The 18,070-nt window shown below is 37.4% G+C and overlaps 1 protein-coding gene, 1 long non-coding RNA gene and 2 pseudogenes across 2 annotated transcripts; 1 reads left to right on the top strand and 3 right to left on the bottom strand.

Moving 5' to 3' along the window:
• Positions 1–9,348: 9,348 nt before the first annotated feature.
• Positions 9,349–11,791, bottom strand: LOC125387107 (annotated as a pseudogene).
• A 133-nt stretch (positions 11,792–11,924) lies between these two features.
• On the bottom strand, positions 11,925–13,583 carry LOC125387056 (annotated as a pseudogene).
• Positions 13,584–13,848: 265 nt separating this feature from the next.
• LOC125387094 lies at positions 13,849–15,140 on the top strand. The gene is made up of 2 exons (XR_007227656.1): positions 13,849–14,277; positions 14,871–15,140. It is a non-coding gene; the product is annotated as an uncharacterized LOC125387094 (long non-coding RNA).
• A 428-nt stretch (positions 15,141–15,568) lies between these two features.
• LOC125387048 (katanin p60 ATPase-containing subunit A-like 2) lies at positions 15,569–17,938 on the bottom strand. Its single transcript, XM_048414210.1, has 6 exons — positions 17,653–17,938; positions 17,266–17,542; positions 16,696–16,864; positions 16,526–16,638; positions 16,127–16,329; positions 15,569–15,964 (listed from the first exon to the last, which is right to left on the bottom strand). Exons 1-6 carry the CDS (start codon positions 17,670–17,672, stop codon positions 15,580–15,582), a joined length of 1,167 nt encoding a protein of 388 aa, XP_048270167.1. The 5' UTR covers positions 17,673–17,938; the 3' UTR covers positions 15,569–15,579.
• Positions 17,939–18,070: the final 132 nt, after the last annotated feature.

Here is an 18,070-nt window from a genome sequence, read left to right as displayed (position 1 = left end):
TTGTTTCAATCGATGTCTCATGAGAATTTTCATCGAATTCTTTAGAGATCCTGGCTGTAAGGTCTTTTTAAAATTATAAGAACAGATTCAAACTATAACATTTGAAAACTTGTGGTTACAAAACTTACTTGTTTCTCATAATTATTTAAATGAATCTATTCGGTATTTTGAGTGACCGTCCCTTTATGGCTCGGACGACACCTCTCCTTCCTTTGGGAAATTCCGAATTATCTGTCCTCCCCGAGCTGCAAACCTGATGACTTAGACAGTAGGGAAAAACATCAGGGAAAACCTCTGACTAGAAAAGTACGATAGACGAACAAAATTTAACGGCTGATGGGGAGTATCAACAACATACAAGGACAATCATCAACAAAGTGTCGTACCGTGCGGGTGAAATACTGGAGTTTCAATAAGATCTTATAACCATCGAGTTCAGAACATCAACAAACTTTGTTTGCATAAAGCAAGTGTATACAAAGTGTCAAATTACACTAACACTCGATCTATTAAATCCGTTCCACCTTGAGCGTTAATTCATTCAAGGTTCGTGGTATCGATCGATCGGTCGGACGTGCCCGGTGGCTCTTTAGTCGATGATTTGTAACAGAATCCTTGCATTAACACAGATTCTCAGAACACACAACTTCACCCAGCAGATATCGATTACAGTCAGTTGTCACTAACAATGCTTTTATCAACAATTTCTTTACCTGTTGATCCTCTGGAAGTTTTAACTATATATATTCTCTAGGAACAGTAGGATTTTAATGATATAACTTTACTAATGAGATCTTAATGTCATAAACGGTATCGAAACTTCTTAATTAATGTCGTTATCGAAGAAGAGACTCGTAATCTTCTCAAACGAAGAGCACTTGATGTTTACAAGTAGAACTCGATATCTTAGTTTCTTAAAATGTGTTTCTGTGTTTACTTTCTAAATGTAAACTTTATTCAAAACGAGCCGTTCATTCGTTACAGGCCGTTAATAAAATTGCACTTTGCACAAAGGAATTGCCGTTAATAATTTAAGATTCTCTGCTCGTCGTACAGGGTATATATCGTAATTATTCACGACGATCGTAACGTTTAAGTCCAATTCGAGCTTAAAATCCCACGTGAGCTATACTACCACAATAGCCTGAATTTCTATTTGTTCGTTTACTGCCTGTTCGTACTCGGAGCATCCGTTGTAAATTACAGCAAAATCTTCTAATGTGTTCCAGAATATGTCTTCATGGAATTTTAATAATTTATTAAATCTATAGATAACAAATGTAAAACTTATTAATTTATAATTAATATAAAATAAGAGAGCACGAAACTTCCTATTTTATGGACATATTAAACATTTGTAAAAAATTCTGTATCATTAGTATCACTTTAATTACATTAAAGGATATAATCCCATAAAGCCGTGACCCCTGAAAGAATCGATGTTCACGCGTGACAAATTGGCGTCGTATGAAAGTTCCGGTATGAACGTTACTAGAGCTGATACCAGCTAGGGGCACAGGTATATGTTCTGGGCTCATTATATATTTATAAAGGGCTGCCGATTCAACGAGTGGTCCGGGTAAATTTAAATTGTAAATAGACAGAGATTTCAAGTAAAAGCCTGGATAAGAGCGGATATGGTATGAGAGTCTGTGGTGGAAAGAGGAACAGGCTGCTTTTATTTGTAAAGTTTGAATTTCCTCGATATCGAAGGTGTTTAAGCCGCAAGTGTGTTTCATGTTAATCGTTCGTGTTAATTCATTCGAGACCGAGATTTTATTGTAATACGATTCCTGGGTGTCAGTACGATCTGAATGTTTTGTTAGAATGATACTGTGCTTTTCTCTCTCTGGAATATCCTTTTCATATTTTAATTTTAAATCGATGACAATCGATTAAATTTTATGCCTCATGTTTTTAAAATATAAAATTATATACTATGTTATACTATAATGTATTATGTACAGTTATATATATTATGCCTACTGATTGATATGAATTTCTTTCGGTCTCGAATGCGTTAAAACGGAGCGCAAAGAAGTCGAAATTACTTATTGTAATTGGTAAAACATCGTGAAAGGCAGACAGATACAAGAAAGAAGTTAAACTATAAATTATATTTGCGACATTGTTATGTTTTTGCTTTCTTTAAGCCTTTCATCAAGACAGCCGATCTATAAATATTAATCGACCAATTTCTCTAAGCTTGTAACTTCAAATTAATGTTTATATATATGTCGGATGCACGTCAGGATTGTGGGTGGGGGTGTTCGGTGTATCTTCGTTGGAATTAGTCATAGGTGCGGTGTAACAATGGTTGAGTTTATTGACACAAATTAGAGAGATTTGCAGCGTCGACAGATAATCGCAAGGTTTCGATATTCGCGGTACTATGACAATGGTCTCGGCTCCGGCAACGTTTCCGCGGTCAACGGATACTGGACTTTACCCTTCGTTTGCGTCTAAGTTACACTATATGTTAGAGCACGGGGCAATTATTTCGTATACGAAAGACAGGTCGATTACTGATGAGATCGCACTAGAGAGAGTCTCTCCGTCGCGGTGATGCTGTCGAAGAAAACTATGATGGGTGTGCCTAAGGGCACGAGATCATCGGATTCGCGGAGAGAAGTCTTCGCTCGAAGGGTGAGGGAAATTGACGTTGCTGTTAATTGGTCAATTTCCATGTTGGTGGTTAGAGAAAGATATTAGCTGTCCTTGGGGAAAGTTGCTAGCGAGAAGCGTCGTTCGTGGAAGGATAGATTTCTCTTATCTTCCCGTAGTTGGGGCACGTGCCATTTGTCTATTTGAGAGACTTTGTGTAATTGAAATTTAATATTCGTAGCGGGTCCTCGCCCAGCTAAACATATACTGTGAAGATGCGTTGGCATCTGGCAATCGTCTTACCCGAAGGACAAAGTCTGCGTGTGGCGAGCCACGGGACAGAAATCGTTGAAATGTTTACCGTCGTGCCCCGTCCCAAGTATTTCTTTTAAGGAGAGCTATAGAATTACTTCATGCCTTTGTTAGACAAAACGTTCATCCCTTGACCGCGACTACGTTCGGCGACCGGTTGTCACCTCGAGCCCGAGCTCACTATCATAAATTTCGAATAAGTACAGTCGGATCGAATTACAACAGTTTCTTAGTGCGGCTATGATGAAATCTGGGTTACAGCGCTAAAGGGGTCCTCCCACCGCTCCAAAGGGGAGGCTCCGGTGTTCTTTCATCTCCGACACGGCCATTCTGACTATCACACGTCCTCGGGTGGATCTAAAATATTGAGTTTTCCTAATGTTAAACTTGATATAACTAGTATTTTGTTCCTTTATAGTTTAGCTAAATTATATTGTACTAGTTTCTTTATGGCTTAACTAACTGTCCAAATAGGTCAAGGGCCCAGGTTAACAACAGAAATTTCGATCGGACGTTCAATGATAAAGTAGGGAAGAAAAAAAACACAAAAGTCAGTAGCATTATGATTGGTATTCAAAGCGCCAGTTGCATTTTGTGAGTTACCAGTCAGACCGTAATGACATGACAGATCATTTTCGATTTCGTACACGGACGAGTCTCAGTTTGTTGGATCATATTACCGCACTGGGCGTGTGTGGAGACACTGAGTGCGGGTGCATTGACGTAATAGGTGTGTATGAAGACACTGAATGCGAGTGCAGTGTATGGAGACACTGAACACGAGTGCATTGATGTAATAGGCGTGTATGGAGACACTGAATGCTAGTGTGTGGTCACACTAGGCTTATGTGGAAATATCGAATGCTAGTGTGTGGTCGCACTAGGCTTGTGTGGAAATATCGAATGCTAGTGTGTGGTCGCACTAGGCTGGTGTGCTAGTGTATGGTAACACTAGGCTTGTGTGCTAGTGTATGGTAACACTAGGCTTGTGTGCTAGTGTATGGTAACACTAGGCTTGTGTGTGGAAACACTATGTTACATGTCATAGTCATAGTGTTAATGATCCTCTGAGATCGGTGTAGTCATATCGTCATTGTCACTGCCATTGTCATCACTACAGACGTCCAACTCAGCAGGAACGCAACTATTCGGCATTTTTCTTAATCTGTCATGACTGTATTTATACGATCGTTTGCCATCTAATGTCTTTAAAGTATATCTATCCCCTTCCAAAATCTCTGCTATTACGAATGGACCCTTGAATTTTGGCTCTAGCTTGGTTTGGTTTCTTTCCTCGATTTTGCGCAATACGAAATCACCGACATTAAACCTAACCATTTTAGCTTTGGTGTTATCGAATCTTTCTTTGTCGTGTTTGGCGCTACTTGCTATATTTTTTGTCGCCTGTTGTCTTACATCGGAGATATCTATTTCTCTTTCTTCAACGCTATCAGGTAGTAACAAGTCGTACGGTCTTGCTGTCCTACCGATTAGTAGTTCCAGTGGGCTCGCTTTAGTCACGCGGTTGGTGGTGCAATTCAGGGCCAATTGTATCTCCCCAATCGCGTCTTGCCATGATCGACCGGTCGTCTCTACTACCGTGAACATATTTTTCAACGTACTCATAACACGCTCTACCTGCCCGTTGGCTCTACTAGCACCGGTCGCTATCAAGTGGACTTTAATTTGTTTGTTTTCACAGAACTCCTGAAATTCCTTGCCCGTAAAACATCTACCCTGATCTGCTATTATCCGGCAGGGACTGCCGAATAAAAATATAGCGGACTTGAGAGCTTCGATGGTGTTAAAGGAGTTTATCTTACGGGTATGATGTAAGTGTACAAACTTCGTGAAAGCATCGACCAAAACAATGACATATTCCTTGGAATCCTTTTTACCGCTTAGCTTGCCCGTTATGTCCATGTGGACCGTATGCCAAGGTATGCTGGTCTTAGGTATAGGATGTAGCTCGGCCTGGATCTTACCCGAGCTTGCCTTCGAAACTCTACAGGCATGACAGTTCTCTACGAATTTGCGAACGTACTTCGCCATTCCTTCGAACCAGTAATACTCGTACAGCTTCTCGAGCGTCTTATCCCAACCCAAGTGCATAATCGACTGATGCACATGGTTGATAACGGACCATCTAAAGCCTCTCGGGACAATGGGCAAGCAGAGGGTTCTACCCCTCCGCTGCACTTTGCGATAGAGGATACCTGAGCGCAACTCATAGGTATTCGCGATATCTTCCGCGAGCTCGTCGTTTCGTAGTTTGCGGGTAGTTTCTATAATTTGCGGGTCGCGACGCTGTTCGGCCAGTAGCCAGTCTTCCGATATTTCGGCCAAGTTAATTTCTTTCTCCACAATTTTGTCAATTTTACGGTGGCCTAAGTCTACGGGATTTCGCGAGAAGAAATCTACGTGGGACATCCTCTTCCCTTCTCGGTACATAATGTCGAAGGTGAAAGTCTGCAAGTAAGCCCACCACCTGTGGACTCTGTCGTTCAAATGCGCTTTGTTACTTGACGCTTTCAGCGAATTGCAATCCGTAACAACAAGAAATTCTCGTCCATGTAGGTAGTGACGGAAATGCTTGATGGCGTTTACGACTGCTAACGTTTCTAGTTCGTAGGAATGATATCTAGATTCCGCGGGGGTAGTTCTTTTGCTGTAGTACTCGATTACTCTATTTTTACCTTCGACTTTATGCATCAAGATCGCTCCGTAGCCCTCCGAGCTGGCGTCGGTATGTAGCTCAATTGGGTAATTAGGGTCGAATATCATTAGTACCGGCGCGTCGGTCAGGACGGAAACTACCTGTTGTCTGATTTTCTCGTGCCTATCTGACCATGTTATGTTTTTGCTACCTGAGGTGAGCGCATACAGGGGTTTCATCATCTGCGAGAATTTAGGGACGAACCTACGGAAATACGAAGCTAACCCAATGAATTGTCTGAGCTGAGTGACGGTCGTTGGCGCGGGTAAGGAACTTAAGGCGTGTATTTTACCCGGGTTGGGGCGAACTTCTCCGTTATGGATTATATATCCCAAGTAAAGTACCGTTGTTTTCAGAAAAGAGCATTTCGCGAAGTTGAACGAAAATCCGGCTTTCACAAGAGTATCTAGTACGGTGTTCAACCTTTCTAGAGCTTGATCTATCGAGTCGGCAATAACTAAGACGTCATCTAAATAAACGACGACGTAAGAATACGCAAGGTCGCCTAAGGCGTTAAAGATGGCCCTCTGAAAAACGGACGGTGCATTTTTCAATCCGAACGGCATCGTTACATACTCATATTGTCCGTCGGGTGTAACGAACGCGGTATACTCCGTTGAATTGGGATGTATGGGGATTTGGTGGAACCCGCTGGCCATATCCAGGCTAATGAAGTATTTCGCGTTCTGCAATCTCGCAATTTGGTCAGCGATAAGGGGTAGGGGATACCGATCCGCAACCGTATTTTTATTTAGCGCTCGGAAGTCTACGCACAGTCTATCCGAGCCGTCCTTCTTCTTCACGAGCAACATAGGACTTGCGAACGGTGACTTACTAGGTCTTATAATGTTTGCTTTAATTAGTTCGCTAATTCTCTCCCGCACGGTTTTCCGCTCTTCCTCGCTAAGTCTGTAAGGACTTCTTTGGACGGTGACGTTAGGGTCGATTAGTCGTATCTCTAGCTGGCCCGTAGTTACACGAGTACGTGGGAAACCCGTGATGAATGAGTTTTTAAACCTTTCGAGAATGGAAATTAACCGGCCCTTATCGTTACCAAGTACCTCGGTGTCTACTTCACCGAGATCGATCTCGTTTTCGACGGTCCTATTACAGGCGTTAACTATTTTCGTTTTGCAAATGTTGAGACTGTCGCGCGTAATATGTACATCGAAGCCTTGGCTCAAAATTTCGCGACCAATCATGATATCGTATTTTAAGTGGCTATCGGGGAGGACGTGAAAAGTTATCTCGAGCGCAAAACCGTTGATGCATACGGTGGACAAAATCTGCGACGTACTCTTAACGCATGTATTCCCTATCCCTCGCATTACTACTACGTCGGCCGTTCGTATGCCGGGAAATTTCGGGGCAACGGACTCCTTAATCAACGAGCATTCGGCCCCAGAATCGAAACAAAATGGGAACGACTCACCCTGGAGGCTTAATTTACCGGTTGGGGCCTCCACCACGCAGAATTCGACTCGACGTTCCTGGCCGTTGCTGTCTCCTCTCTCTTTCCGCAGCGGGCAACCAGAGGCGATGTGTCCTTCCGCTTGACACTTGAAGCAAACCGGCTTGGACGATGTAGCTTGTCGGCCTCCTTCTGGACGTCGTATCTTCCGTTTCTCGGTCCGCACCTTCTTGCGGCACTCCGCCACTTCATGCCCAAAGGCACCGCAGTAGAGGCACTTGTTCCGGGGGTCGGACAGCTTGTGTCGTTTGGTTTCGGGGCTAGATGGTGTATTGCTTGTCGCCGGCCTCTTCTCGTGAGCGAAGACTCTTATTTCGTTTAAAAATTGGTCCTTGGTCTTGATATCCTTCTCGAGTGCCACTCGTTCGATACGCCGGTCGACTGACTTCACTCGATAAAAGGCGATAGCATTGAATAATTCCGGCAAGGTTATATGTTGCCACTTCATCTCTATGAGGGAACGGACGCGAGCGGCGAAAGCCGCCGTGTTTTCGCCCTTCTGTGGTTGTTCGTTAAGTATCTTCATTAGTGTCGAGGTTGCTGTATCCTTACCACCAAAACGCGTCGTAAAAAGTTCCGTAAACGCTGGCCAAGTGAGGCCTTCGTCGAACACTCCCTGCGAAAACCAATTTGCTGCGGAACCCTTCAGAGCACTGCTCAAAGCGGTGGCTAGCGAACGGTCTTGTAGGGGGTGGTCCTTCATAATCAGACCAGCAGTGGTACACCATGCGACTGGATCGGCGCCCGGGATGTCGGGGTTAAAGTCCGGTAGCACAGTTTTGGTAGGTTCCGCACTCGGCTTCAAATTCAGCTCCTCCACTAGGCCACGCAAAATGGCCCTCATTCCGTTCACCGTCATAACCGTTCCGAATCCCACTTCTGATGTCGGATGCACGTCAGGATTGTGGGTGGGGGTGTTCGGTGTATCTTCGTTGGAATTAGCCATAGGTGCGGTGTAACAATGGTTGAGTTTATTGACACAAATTAGAGAGATTTGCAGCGTCGACAGATAATCGCAAGGTTTCGATATTCGCGGTACTATGACAATGGTCTCGGCTCCGGCAACGTTTCCGCGGTCAACGGATACTGGACTTTACCCTTCGTTTGCGTCTAAGTTACACTATATGTTAGAGCACGGGGCAATTATTTCGTATACGAAAGACAGGTCGATTACTGATGAGATCGCACTAGAGAGTGTCTCTCCGTCGCGGTGATGCTGTCGAAGAAAACTATGATGGGTGTGCCTAAGGGCACGAGATCATCGGATTCGCGGAGAGAAGTCTTCGCTCGAAGGGTGAGGGAAATTGACGTTGCTGTTAATTGGTCAATTTCCATGTTGGTGGTTAGAGAAAGATATTAGCTGTCCTTGGGGAAAGTTGCTAGCGAGAAGCGTCGTTCGTGGAAGGATAGATTTCTCTTATCTTCCCGTAGTTGGGGCACGTGCCATTTGTCTATTTGAGAGACTTTGTGTAATTGAAATTTAATATTCGTAGCGGGTCCTCGCCCAGCTAAACATATACTGTGAAGATGCGTTGGCATCTGGCAATCGTCTTACCCGAAGGACAAAGTCTGCGTGTGGCGAGCCACGGGACAGAAATCGTTGAAATGTTTACCGTCGTGCCCCGTCCCAAGTATTTCTTTTAAGGAGAGCTATAGTCACTTCATGCCTTTGTTAGACAAAACGTTCATCCCTTGACCGCGACTACGTTCGGCGACCGGTTGTCACCTCGAGCCCGAGCTCACTATCATAAATTTCGAATAAGTACAGTCGGATCGAATTACAACAGTTTCTTAGTGCGGCTATGATGAAATCTGGGTTACAGCGCTAAAGGGGTCCTCCCACCGCTCCAAAGGGGAGGCTCCGGTGTTCTTTCATCTCCGACATATATATATATAAAGAGTTACGTATTAATCTATCTAAATATTTAAAAAGATGTTTAATGTTATAAATGATGGATATTAAAGATGTTCAAAAGAATGTAGTCTTCGCGTGTTCTTTATCATATCCCTGATCAAAGACATTCCAATATTATTACAATATCCAATTACATATTGATACACAAGATATACAGATTATTATTTATAACATTTTGGTTTTCTTAATTGAGTTATTCATTTAGTACAAATGATAAGTAATTAGTAATAAGTCATAAAAAAAAAAAAAAAAAAAAACGGTATTGTAGTAGAAATATTATAAGAAAACATTTTCTGTTTCAGTGTAGAGTTACTCCTTTTTATAGACAGTGTCGTACAAATCCGTACGTCTTTGAGAAAATGTAGGTATCTGAGCCCTTACTTCCTCAACAACTTTCAAATCTGAGAGAAAAGAAAAACATACGAAGTAATAAGTAATGCTTGCTAATAAATTCAGCAAATACAGAGGGAGCCGGCAAAATCGATGAACCAACGAGACTAAAAGTTAATTACATCATGGATTTTTCTCGCTTTTAATGTTAAGCTGAAAATTACCGATATCGGTGACCACCATATTTTCCTGAGTTTCCAAATCATAAAGGATTTTCCCCCAGGGATTTGTCAACTGTGTATGTCCCCATGCGACATAACTTGCTGAAGGAACACGAGCCGGTGATATACAGGCGACGTATAATTGATTGTCATTCGCTCTGGAACGCTGAAGTAATGACCAGTGCAGTGGTCCAGTGGTCATATTGAATGCCACCGGATATATCAGTATTTGGCAACCTAACACAGAGAAACGGGAAATATGAGACCACTGAATTTTAGTTAACTTTGTAGGTGCACAGTCCACATTCCATAATTTATGAATATGCGAGAACAGTCCTCTTGTCGTGCTTCTAATTCTTTTATTTATTTCATTTTCAGCGAATATACTGGTTTTGTAAATTAAGCTCCTTTTTATACAGAGTTACAGATTATATTGATTATACTTTATATAGAATATATTTAAGAAAGATAGTTACTTTCCTGCTAGTTAAGTATTGTTCGATTAAGCTACTGTACCTTTGTTCCGATAAATGCGTGCCATTTCCTCGAATCTGATATCATAGCAAATGCCAATACCTATTTTCCAGCCCTTCACATCAAACATTGTTAGGGAATTACCAGGACTGAGTGAATCACTCTCTCGGAAAGTAATCTTGTTGGGAATGTCGATGTCGAATAGATGTACCTAATAACATAAAAATATAGTTGCTAACTCTATTGCTGTAACTTTTGTAATTTAACATCAATGTTACGAACTTTTAAACTTTAATTGTTTTTTATTTAATAACTGACAGCGTTTTTATCACTTTCTTTTATTAAAAAGTTTTATCATTTAATAATATTTGAGAAGGAATATTTTTTAAGAAAAAATAAGTTTTTTCGTATGTGAAAAATTTATATTACAAAACAAATATATTGTCCATATCTTATATATTATATTACGACAAAAATGTATGTTTCTCGTATCAAAACGTATTTTATAAACCTATAACATATTTTTTAAATTATAGAATTGGTTATAGTACACGTATGTACATATGTATATTCCTAAATTATTCCTAGATAGAGTCACTTTCTCCACCCCGATATTTTCAATTTCAAAGCCACATGGAGGTATATTATTTACCTTCCGGTGTTTTGCTATCAAAGTTCCATCGGGACCCCAAATAGTACAGCAGGTATTGTACAATTTATCGCCCTCTATTTCAGGTATCGTACCACCAACTACATAAATGCTGTTTTCCTTAGCTGCCTTCGATAAAGCAACGCTCGTTTCACCGTTTCATCGGGAATACTCTCGGCGTATTTTGGAAACTATTCTGCATTGCAATATTTCAATTAATGAAAAATAACTGTCCTTTGTTCCAACCATAAATTAAGTTGAAATGTTTGTCAATTTTTTATTTTTTAAATTAGTAAAATAACTAAATTTTACATTTCGATTTACTTAAATATATAATTACTTAGATAATAGTACATATAATAAATTGTTTCTACAGGTTCAAGATGAAAAATGAATATTTAGAAATGTTTGTTTAATTACAATCATGCTATTTGGTTTAGTACCAGTGACTTGTTACTTAACGACTTTGCTAGTACTTTTTGAAACATAAAGTTAGATTTTAACTAACATTAATTTTTAACTACTATAGGTGGAATTATAAATACAAAATAATTGATAATACTAGTTTATTATTAAGTACCTAATTATTAGTATCTTAAAAAATATATTTATACAAAAATCACGATAATCATAAAAGTGGGGAAATTCTATATTCTCGAGTCAATTCACAATCTTTATGGAAGTATAAACGATAAGGTAATTTGTCTACTTTTACTTTTTTCTATATAGTTGTTATACATATAATAAATTATTAGAAAAAGAAACAAATTATTACGTATTCCATATGGTGAATTAAAGCATTCAGGAAGAGCGATAATATCAGCATTATGCTCTTTCGCGCTGGAAATGTAGGAAACTGCCCGCTCTACATTTTTGCTTTTTACTTCATTTACTTGAAGTTGTACCAACGCCAAGCGAAATGCTAAAATGTTGGAAAAATTAAATACACTCGGTTATATATTTCCCATACTTTTTATCTATAAATACTTTATACATAGTGAATACTTTCTCGACATGGTTCGCACTACTTGTTTAGCGATGTTCGTAAGTATCATAATGTTCTTTGAGGTTATGTATGTATACTACTCGATATCAACATTACGTAAACAATACGCGGGGATTTTTAATAATTATTGATAAAGTTTAGGACATTAACTTTGATGTAATTGTAAACATTATTACATATTATAATTAAATGTAATTTTCAGTTAAGGGTAAGAAAAGAAATATAATATTTTGTAAAAATACACTTTATTATAAAATCTGTATAAATAAAATTGTACAATTTATCTTGAAAGTAAAATGACCGAATACGTCCCTGGAAAATATTACTGCCTACTAAATGATCGAGATCTTGATCTTTCTCGTCTTTTGTGTTTCTTTCTGTCTGCGTAATCTCTGGGTTTCTTATCTCTAACGTTTTCTCTTTCTTCGCCTTTCTTTTTATGTTTCTTACTTGATCTTTCGGATGAGCAATCGTGCTTCTTATCTTTCTTTGACTTTTTCAATCTTTTTAATTTATAAGAATCATTCCTATTAGAGTTACTTCTTTCTCTCCGTCTCTTCTTTTCAGAATCACTATCGCTGTCATCATTAGATTCGGAGCGCCTTTTTCGTCTTTCTGATTTTTTATCCCCCACTTTATCATACTTGTTCTTATTGTGCATCGTACTTCCGATTTTCTTTCTTTTATTACTACTTTTGTCACCATCTTCACCGTCTTCGGGGTCAGGGGACATTGATCTTTTTCTATCCATCTTTTGCTTGAGTCCCTTGGATTCCTTGTCCTTATATTCCTCATACTTTTTTGTATCTGAAATTAACCCCATAAAATACTGAAAGCTAAAACCTCTACATTTATCATATTTTATATAAAAATAGAAGGGACCTTTAAAAAATTGCATGCAACAACACACTTACAGGTACTTTTGAATTAGTTTTTCTACATGTCCGATTATGTCTTTATATGTATATGTCAATTCAAATTTATTTTCTTAAAAGTCCCTTAATGAAAAACTAACACTTCATATTAACTTTGAACTTTTGAGTTCTTAGAATATTCTGATTTAGTCACTGGCTGTACCATAAATTCATTTACAGATATTATATTTCCACCAAGAGCTAGTTTTATTATGAGCCTTCCAGCATCATCATCGAATCCTTCTATTTGACTATAATTATTACTTTGCTTTCCAGCTATAATTTTCACAAATGTTCCTTTCTCCATTTTAACTTCTTCCTCTTCTTTTTTGGAATCTGTATTTTTCTTCTACAATGCTACTTTGTCTGCTCCAAGACTCATACCTTTTGGTCGTAATTCTGGTATGACAGCTGCTACTAATCTGTAATAGTTAGAATGAACGATTGTGAAATAAAAAATGATGTTCTCTGTTTACTTTCCAATAAGTGATGTATTAAATACATACAATTAATTTAATCCAGAGTAAAATTCATACTTTTCATTTCAACCAATTCCCTTTCCTGGTTGCCATCCCATTCCCCGTAACATTGCTACACCAAAATCATCAATAGGAATTTTTTCATAATCTTCTAACGTAGACTGAAAAATACAAAACGATATTTATAATATGCAAATGTAATACATCTGTGCATTGCACATCAATATGTTGATAACGTACCTGTTCTTTGCCTCTTAGTGATTCATCTTCTACTAAAGGTAAGGTTAAATCATTTGTTTTAGTTTCATGTTCATTCTTTGATTTAAGATCCTCAATGATTTCTTTCGCCACTTGTTCTTCTAAAGTAACAACTTTATTTTCACTATCTTCAACTGGCTCTTTCTTTATTGATATTATTGGCGATGTTTTTCCATTAGATAGCTTTGATTTTGCCTCGTTAACACTAGCGTCTCCTACCTTTTCCTTATCTGCCTTCGGAAGGAAAATGTCTGCATCTATTTTATTAACTATTCTATCATGCCAGGTTTTTGAACCTAGTAATGAAATAATTAGAGGTTCATCTTTTTTTTCTTCCTTACTGAAATAAAAAAATTGTTTTCAAATATATATATTCCGCTATTGGTGATTTTTATAGGTTAGGTTGAGGTTATATGTTTCTTGATTAAAAATTTTACTTTTTGAACTCACCCTATTACTTTAATACCTTTCTCATCAAGGCATTCAATGTAATCAACTTTCTTTTTTTCTTGTGGAATAGCATTTTTTAACACAGGTTTCTTAATAGATTTCGCAAAACCGAAGGAAATCTTCTTTCCTTCTTCTGCCATTTATTTGTTATTTTAACACTGACTTATAGATCAATAGACATGTATATACTAGACATAAAGATTGATGTCACTTGAAACTATGTACATGAATCTAATATCTTATTATACTTTATTAATCTACTCAAAATTACTTGCACATTACTAAAATTTCATTCCGACAATATATCAAGCGCCTGAATAAGTGACATTAAAGTAAACATATATCAGAGAGGAAATAAGAAGAACTGACGCCTATGGTCTTCTATGTTACAGAGCTAGTGCTACACCATACGGCCAAATGCCGAAAATGGCTAGGATATCCCAGAGAGAGTAGTGCTGCACCATGCAGCCAAATGCTAGTATATATCTGCCTATACGTTTCAATCAGAAAATCGATATTATGTGTTCATGTGAAAGTTTACATTTCCCTAGGAGCTGTATTTTGATAGATTTAAGCTTCTAATGGAGTATTTTAAACGTATAGAGTATACTATGAAGTAGATAGTAGTGCGGATCATTTTATATTCATAGTGGTGCTTTCATGGTTTCACTAGGGTTTTGGTGAAAGCTTAGGTTGACATTCACGGTTCATTTAGACTGATAATTCACGATTTCATCTATTCCCTTTTTTTCTCTTTTAAGCCTCCTTTTTCTATGCTTGGCCAGTTCCAGTAAATGTATTTAAAGCTATTACAGGTCATTCAGAAGTTACGTCTCATAAATTAAAATACATAGAAGAATGGCAATTACATTCTCCTTTTTATCATTTATATTCTATTATTAGAACACGTATCATTTTTCAAAATTTTCATTGCAATCTACAATTGTTTATGTCATCTTCCTATTGGTCATCGACTTTGTCATTTGCATGTCTCATTTTCCTCGTGTTCGGCATTTCAATATCAGGGAACGAATTTCTATCTTCTACATGAAATCATCTCTTTAATTTCAGATAGACGAATATGCGGCTGCTTCTGTTCCAAATATCTCCGTTACTGTGCCTGTTGACGGAAATCGGCGCGGCTGGGATCGGTAAAGCATGTCAGATCCTGCCATACGCGACCGATTCCTGGAATCACCCATCATGGCCACGGCTCGACTCTTCCGCGTTCGAAGTTCGCAGCGTGACCGGAGTTGGTCATCTCAATCCCTTGTTTAATTGTTGATTTTTTTAAATCTTTGTTTATTAATTCCAGGTTTTTTACATATTTTTTTTTTTTTTTTTTACATGATTTTTTTCCAGAATAAACGCTGAATTCTGATTGTAGGGTGGATACAGGCAAAAGTACCGATACGCGACGGTACGACATAGCCATGCATTATTACATTTCTTTTTTTTCTTTTTTTTTTTAAGATTATTATTGTAACTTAAATTTAAGCCGCTGTTACGCTGTGCCTATGTGCGATATTTTAATTTATGTCCTGAAAGCCTGGACGCAAAAACAGGACAGTTCGTTAGCGTAGGAGGGAACTTCTTCGTTAGACTGAACTCTGTTGATTGACTATTGAAAGCGGAAAGCGTAATAAGTTATAGTAATTCTTTTGCACGAGATTAAATAATTCAAGAGCGTTATTTTTTAGTATTGATTAGAGTTATAATATTTTTATATTTTTATATTTTTATACTTTTATATATTTATATTTTTATACTTTTATATTTTTTAAAATATCTTGTTTTGGCATACATATTTTTTCCACGCTTCATATCTATCCACATTCGTAACTGTAGGTGACATTTTTTTTAACAATTTTGCTATTATTTTATAATTCTTTAATTCATATTTCAAAGTCGTAGTAGATGTTTCTCCTTTTTCAAGTCTTTTAAACATTGGATTCATTTCTAGCAGCCATGCTTGCGTACAAAGCAATTTTATATCAGCACAAGAATATTTTTCAGTAGATTTTATTATGTGACTCACAATATCCATATTCTCTAATAATCGGTTGCTAAGGTATAATTTGAACATATAAAATCGAGTAACTTCGTTTGGTAATGATACGTATATATTCTTTTCAAGGCGTCTGCGTGAAGTTGCATCAATATCCCTAATAATATATTTACAATAAATATTATTGTTCTGTTATATTAATAATAACGAAGGAATATTCCGAACAACACAATAATTAAGATTAAGATAATGAATAATTATGATATTAAGATATTTTCTACTTAGAAAACATTGAAATAGCTATAAATGATATACATACCAAGGGCAATTAGTTGCGGCCAAAAGAACTACATCAGAATTTTTGTTAATTACTAATCTATCCAATCTAAAAAGAAGTTCTGATCTGAATGTCTTTGCAGATTCAGACAATGTATACTTTACTCCTTTATTTGTTCCTATGCAGTCAATCTCGTCGATAAAAATAATTGTAGGCGAATTATTATAGGCAAGTTCAAATAAAACCTGTTCAGTTTAACAAATGTATTTATTATTTATTAAATATTATATTCAAAATTCCTTAAATTCATTGTTTCATCACGAACGTAATATCATTTCGTTTTCCAAACAACTATTCTATTTATATATGAATGACGACAAATAAAAACAAATCTTTTTAAACCTAGAATCTCTTCTTCATAGACAAAGGAAATCAACTTACACGGATATACTTCTTGGAATCACCTCTCCATTTGTCCACCAATGAGCTGGTCGTTACGTTAAAAAAGGTGCATTGGCATTCTGTTGCGACTGCCTTCGCCAACATCGTCTTCCCTATTTCATAATTGCTTGTAAACATGTATGGGAATGAAAGAAATACGAGTATCTTACCTGTACCAGGTGGTCCATATAGCAGAATACTTTTACAGGGAGCAAATGGGCCTTTAAAAAAGATAGGGTATTTAAGGGGATACACAATGGCATCCTTAATGGCAGATTTACATTCCTCTAGGCCTGCAATGTTGTCCCAATATACATTTAATTCTTTCAGTATGATTTCCTGCGACAATACAAAGATGAAATGGTGCATAATCTCTGTATTAATTTCCTCGAGTGTTATGTAATTCATTATTTAAAGCTTTACTGAAATCCCTACGTCATTGATATACAGTGGATTGTTTATCCAAGGTATTTGTTGGATATACAGTGGATATATACAACAATACATTTGTTGGATATTGATATACAGTGGATTGTTTATCCAAGCTATTTGTTGGATATACAGTGTATACAGTGTATACAGTGTATACAGATATACAGTGTATACAGTGTATACAGATATACAGATATATACAACAATACATTTGTTGGATATTGATATACAGTGGATTGTTTATCCAAGGATAGGTATTTTATTTTTAAAAAGCTTTACAATACGTATATTAATCGAAAATAACTTACAGATAAAATGTCTTGAGCAATCTTCTGCAATTCTGGATTGTCTATATAAAGGTTCCGAGCACATTTTGATATCTTTGATTGCCTGGATTGTTCCATTGAGACGTTAAATGAAGCTCTTTGATGAAGCTCTTCTGATGAAGATCCATCGTTTTCATTGGCAGAAATTGTTGTCACTGTCATTGCAAGATTAATATCATCGGTAGCATCACCCCTCATCTTCTGTTGTGCATTCCTCCCTTCGACAGACCCAGATACAGACTCACTTCTCGTTTGTTTGCTAACAGATTTGACAAGTTTTACTACTTCTTTGAAGATTGAATGATATTGTAATAGATGCATTGAATATGTTGAGAAAGTTGAATAGTGTTAAATAATTTAAATTCTTACACTTTGTTCGCATTTGTCATTTCCCTCGTCTTTATTTCCTTTTCAGTTATTTTCTTACACAATATAGGATATATTTTTGGAATTTCATCTTGTAATAATTTTCATATTCTCTAAGAATAATTTCCAAATTGACGTTGTCGCAGACTCGATATTTCCGAGATAGACGAGCTTCCCGGATTAATACATCGCTAATGTCTACATATCTAAAAAATATAATTTTTAATTCATTGAACAAATTTTATGCTATGAGTACACACTATACGATAATCATCAATTGGGACAACTGTTTTATTTCTATCCTTTCTATTTATCTATCTATTCTATTTCTATCCTTCTGCTTTTTAATTTCTAATTTTTAAAGTTTGAATTTAAATATATTTTCATTTATAACTAGTTAATCTACGTTATCGATTGAGTT

This window comes from Bombus terrestris, unplaced genomic scaffold (assembly GCF_910591885.1).
Source record: "Bombus terrestris unplaced genomic scaffold, iyBomTerr1.2, whole genome shotgun sequence".
NCBI lineage: Eukaryota > Metazoa > Arthropoda > Insecta > Hymenoptera > Apidae > Bombus > Bombus terrestris.
The sequence above is the reverse complement of the archived record's forward strand: the minus strand, read 5'-3'. Positions and strand labels throughout refer to the sequence as shown.

Bases quoted from the DNA above. Each gene is read 5' to 3' on its own strand.
- LOC125387048 (XM_048414210.1), bottom strand. From the start codon at position 17,672: ATGACAAATGCGAACAAAGT. The intron at 17,543-17,652 runs GTAAGAATTTAA...CAAATCTGTTAG, and splicing joins ATGACAAATGCGAACAAAGT to CAAACAAACGAGAAGTGAGT. The intron at 16,639-16,695 runs GTAAGATACTCG...ATTATGAAATAG, and splicing joins ATATGGACCACCTGGTACAG to GGAAGACGATGTTGGCGAAG.